General features: G+C 29.4%; 1 protein-coding gene across 1 annotated transcript in view; it reads left to right on the forward strand.

The window, feature by feature from the left end:
- Nucleotides 1–270: 270 nt before the first annotated feature.
- LOC106467167 (arginine and glutamate-rich protein 1-like) overlaps nucleotides 271–4,917 on the forward strand; it is a 14,698-nt gene continuing 10,051 nt past the window's right edge. Inside the window, 3 exon segments of the mRNA XM_013927492.2 lie at nucleotides 271–991; nucleotides 2,101–2,172; nucleotides 2,174–2,224. Of these exon segments, the coding sequence (XP_013782946.2) occupies nucleotides 849–991; nucleotides 2,101–2,172; nucleotides 2,174–2,224 (266 nt within the window). The 5' untranslated portion in view covers nucleotides 271–848.

Below are 4,917 nucleotides of genomic sequence, written 5' to 3' on the forward strand. Positions count from 1 at the left end.
TACAGACATCGGTCTTGTTTAACAAAATCTGCCTACAAGAAAATCTGTCACCAAAGTATATTACTACTATATATACATATATATGTGTGTGTGTGATACATCATAGTCATACAAAACAAAATCATATGTGTTTCTTAGACAGTTTTTCACGTTGAGAATCAACAGAAACATTTCATTTGTAAAATAGATTATGAAACTAACAACAAACATAATCACGTTTTGATTATTAGAGCCTTTAACTCTTATTCTTAAAGCTTTATAGTCAGAACGGCAGGTGGCGATTTTCCCAAATTGGCGCAGAAAATCATTTATTACTAGAATTAATAGCAAGAAGGGCTAACAGTCTTATAAGTGTGTTGCTGTATTGTTTATTTTATTGACCTTAAATGACAAAAATTGTTGTCAGTTTATTTCATGTGTATTCCAACAACAGTAAAAATTTAGGAGTAAATTGATAATGTGGTTCATTTTGAGTTATAGGGAAAATTAAAGTTAGGCTTAGCGCAATAGAACTAAACATTGTTGTTAGGCCTAACACTGTGGAATACACATTACTCAATTACTGGCATTTATTAAGGTTATTGTACTTTGTAGTTTTGTTTTACACAGTGGCATTTTGTATTCACCAGTCAAGTAACTAAGGTTTAGCTTAAGATATGTGTAGAATGTATTTAAAGTTATTAGAATTATAGGAAAAGGTTTACGTGTATAGTGACGGTATAGAAAAGTATAATAAATTCAATTAAGCAAGATTAAGGCTACGTCTCTCTCTGACTCGTCTGAGAAACAATTGTGAGACTACACCTTGTCACTTACGTTGTAGTAATTCAACCTCAAGTTTGTTAGCCATGGGTAAATCAAGAAGTAGAACTAGAAGCAAAAGCCCCAAACATAGAAGATCAAAACATAAGAATCGTAAAAGATCAGAGTTAAGAGAAAGAAGTAAACTCAAGATAAGATCACGTTCAGCTGAAAGAAGTTCAAAAACTAGGTAAAAAATTTATTGTTTATTGATTACCACTTTATGAAGGCTTATTGTTGCACTATTCATAGTAAAATTTTAATTTGCATTTTCATTCTTTATTTAGTCTCATGCATGCATTTGTAACTGTATGCAGTACAGTGTACAGCAACTTTAGAAATCAGAGATACTGTTCCTGCTGTCTGCTATTCTATTGGGATTAAACTGACTCATAGTCACATACATATTAATTCCTTGTTGGTAAGTAGAAAGATGAAGTTAAAAATAAAGCACAAGAACCAGACTTAAGACAGTGAATAGGCGCCTAAGAATTAGAAAATACATTAATTGTATTTTCAGTTGAGATGATAAGTTGCAGTGGAAATTATAGCTAATTAATCTTACTTATATAGTGGAAAAAATTCTAGTTTGGTAAGATAGTTTTGTAAAATCATTTAGTGAAATATGTTACCAAAATAACATAATGTTTAGGGACAACAAGGGATCTATTGGTCCAACTCGGCTGTCTCATAACAACCCTCTGCTTTCTTCCATCCAGCCATTCTTCTATCCAAATAGCTTCCTTATCCTCCACACCTAAGAGATTTTTTTTTTTACATGGATTCATTAAATCATTTACTAGTTATGCCCTATCACTGTTATTAATGTAAATAAGAAAGAGCAAAGGCCCAAACACTAATGCTTTAGCAATGTTAGGTACTTCTCTAGTATCAAAGGTCCAGTTTGTTTTATTGGATTGAAGTATGATCTTCATGGGTTGAATAGCTTTCTGTCTTCTTGATCTTTTTTCATACTTTTTCCTAAAATTGACATGAAATGTTAAGATCTATTGGTGAATTACATTCTTATGTGTCCTACATTTTCTGTATTGTGTCTCTACCAATTATTTAGTTTTTTGTTTATATTGTGTTTGGTTAAAAAAATGTTTATACAAAAATATGTTCAATAGTATCAAAATCTTTCTAGTGGGTACTCCTGATTTGGAAGACAGCAGTTAATAGTATAAAAAACAATCATGGAACATAAAAAAGTAAATTAAAATAAGAAATAAAGGCTGTGTTCATCACTGCAAATATAAGAAAATGTTTTATATGTTGAGTTTATTGTCCTTTTTGTAGGAAACGTGCATCTTCTGTTTCCAGCAGCAATAGTGATGACTTGGATGGACTGTTAGGATCTTCCAGAAAAAAAAATGAGGAAAATGAGTGAAGTTGAGAGGCTTGCAGAGATGGAAAGACAAAGGTTAGATTTAGTTTAAATGGATTATGTAACTCAGTTAATAATAATATACTAATTTTTGTATGAAAAAAAAATTTGTTAAGGAATACATGAAGTACCATGCAAGTTGCCTGCTTATTTATTTAAACATATTCTCAGTCTTTGCCTCTATATCACACAACACTTGTTTGCTCCAAATTGACCAGTTTAGATCATTCCCTCCTATCATTGTGCTGTCTTTCAAAAACAATGTCAGTAATTCTATGAGTTTGCTAATACTTTGCTTATAGCCAGTAGAGAGAGAAAATTATAATTTGTTGAATTAGGCTAGCTTGTTCTGACAACAGATTTATAATTATTTGGTCTACATATTCAGAGTTGGTATTGTAGAGTTTACCTCAACCAAGCAAAGGAAATATTTTAACACAGTTAAAGCTTAGTTAGAAAGCCAGTTAAATTATAGTAGTTATAGAATATTGTATTTTTTGGATGTGTTTTTAATTTGTGTCGTTAGTTAAGTATTTGAAATAGAAATTCAATTAAGTACCAACAATTACCCTACCAAAAATTTGGGTTAACTTTGATTACAAAAATAAAGTATAAGACCTACACATAAGTACTAAATTTCTTATTTTTTATGTATATCTTTTATTTATTCTTATAAAATTACTATAATGTAAAAATTATAAACTTATTATGTTGGAAAACATATGGAAAATAAATTAAATTTCTCAGTAAGGTATGCATATGAGCTACATGTGGGTTACATAATTCAATACTCTGCTTTACCATAACATGAGCTTACTGTGCATTTATATCTTTGTTACATGTTTACTAGTTACATATGGTTCAGAGAGATAAAATTTAATAAAAATAGGTGTAAACTGTTACAAGCCTGAGATTGTTTGGGATAAATAAATGTAATTTTCTGTTACAATCTTTAGTCATTCTAGAAAGAAAAAAAGGGTAATTTAGATCTTTTATTTTTTTGTAATGGTTGCAAGATTGATCAAATGGACCAAGCCCGTATAGTTTTAGGATAGAAAAAATAACAGATAAAATATAAAGTTTACAAAAAAAAACAGTATTTTTAATCTTAACATGAAAATCGTCTTCCATTCAAACTTGTAAAGAGTCTGAGTCAAACTATGACTCCATAAATTCACAAACAAGCCTAGTAAAAACACTTGATTAAAAATCAGATTTGTTCATGTACAAAAGACTTGTAATGTTTACTGAAAGTTTGCCAAATTTTGTGAAGATGAACTTACTATATTAAAAGCTATAGTATGTATAGTTTTGCAAGTATTAGGAAAAAAATTATTTCTAAATAAAAAGCTATATAGGAATGGCTACTGAACATGAAAAAAGGAACCAAACAAGACTGGTATGAAAGTGGAAATATCACTTGATCCAGCTAATGATCATATATGCAGACTAAGCAATCTCAACTTTACATGATAATAAAATCTCTATATTACTAGCTTCCCCACTTTGTCTATTGAAAGCTTGGTGTTTGTATAGAATCTCAACTTTTATCATTATAAAATTAAAACTAAGATAATATATAAATTGGAATTATAAATTATATTCTGATGCAAATTTTATTGACATACATTGATAGTAAAGTTAATTAAGTTCTTTATATAACTATGTGAAATCTCATGACATGAGAAAAAGAGCCAAGCCCATCTGTAGAGGGTTTAGGTGGTGAGCAGTGACAACTTGGTTACTGCTGAAATAAGTTTTTCTGTCTGTCACTAAACACCATTCCTAATGACTTATCAGACTGATAAACATGTGCTGCCTTTCCTATACAAGGATATTCAACATGTTATCAGAAGATTGAAGTAGAAATTTGTTAGATCTGATGTTCATAAAAACCAAACAAATGGACTGGGTTTCACCCTTCTTTTTGATGAAATTCTTAATTTTGATGATAAAAGATAATATGATCAGTAATTTTTTTGAATGCCTATCATAACTTTAAACTATGATGCAAGTAATGTGACCTGCTATCCTTTTATATTCACGTCTCCTGGAAGGCAACTATAGCTGGACAATTTTATTTTATTACCTTTAAGCAGTGAATACATTGACTTGTCTCTCATAAACTAATGAATTCATTGAAATTACAATTACATCTATTCTCACAAAAATAATAAACTCATTGAAATTATTTTAAATTTTTACTGTTTTCAGTTATTTCAACAACACAACCCTCCTTTGATCAAAATTATGCTTAATTCAATTGTTATGAAAATAATCAAATAATTAAAATTAGGGTTTCCAATTATTTATTGTTTTTGTATTATTCCAATTGTCTAAGTCATTAAAATATTACCATTATGTTTGTTCATTGTTAATCTCAAAGCTGCATAATTTAGACTTGAGGATATTGGTTTTAATTCCCATTGCCACTAAATTTACTCATCTTGTCTTTGTTATTGCAAAGCTACCAAGGCTATCTGTTACTGTTATTAACTTTGATCTGCTTATTTAGAGGGAAGGCAATTAGCTAGCACTATCCACTGCCAACTTTCTGGCTGCTTAAGTGTTATATAAATTTTAAATTTACTGTTTTTTTTTTGTTTTTTTTTATTGTGTTAATTTTCTAATTTATAATTATGTAAACTGTATTCTTTAACCCGATGACTACCGGTACTAACTTTCTTAGTAGGCAATGCAAGTGTGCATTTGTGAATTAAAAAAATGAT

Source organism: Limulus polyphemus, unplaced genomic scaffold (genome assembly GCF_000517525.1).
Source record: "Limulus polyphemus unplaced genomic scaffold, Limulus_polyphemus-2.1.2 Scaffold77, whole genome shotgun sequence".
Taxonomy (NCBI): domain Eukaryota; kingdom Metazoa; phylum Arthropoda; class Merostomata; order Xiphosura; family Limulidae; genus Limulus; species Limulus polyphemus.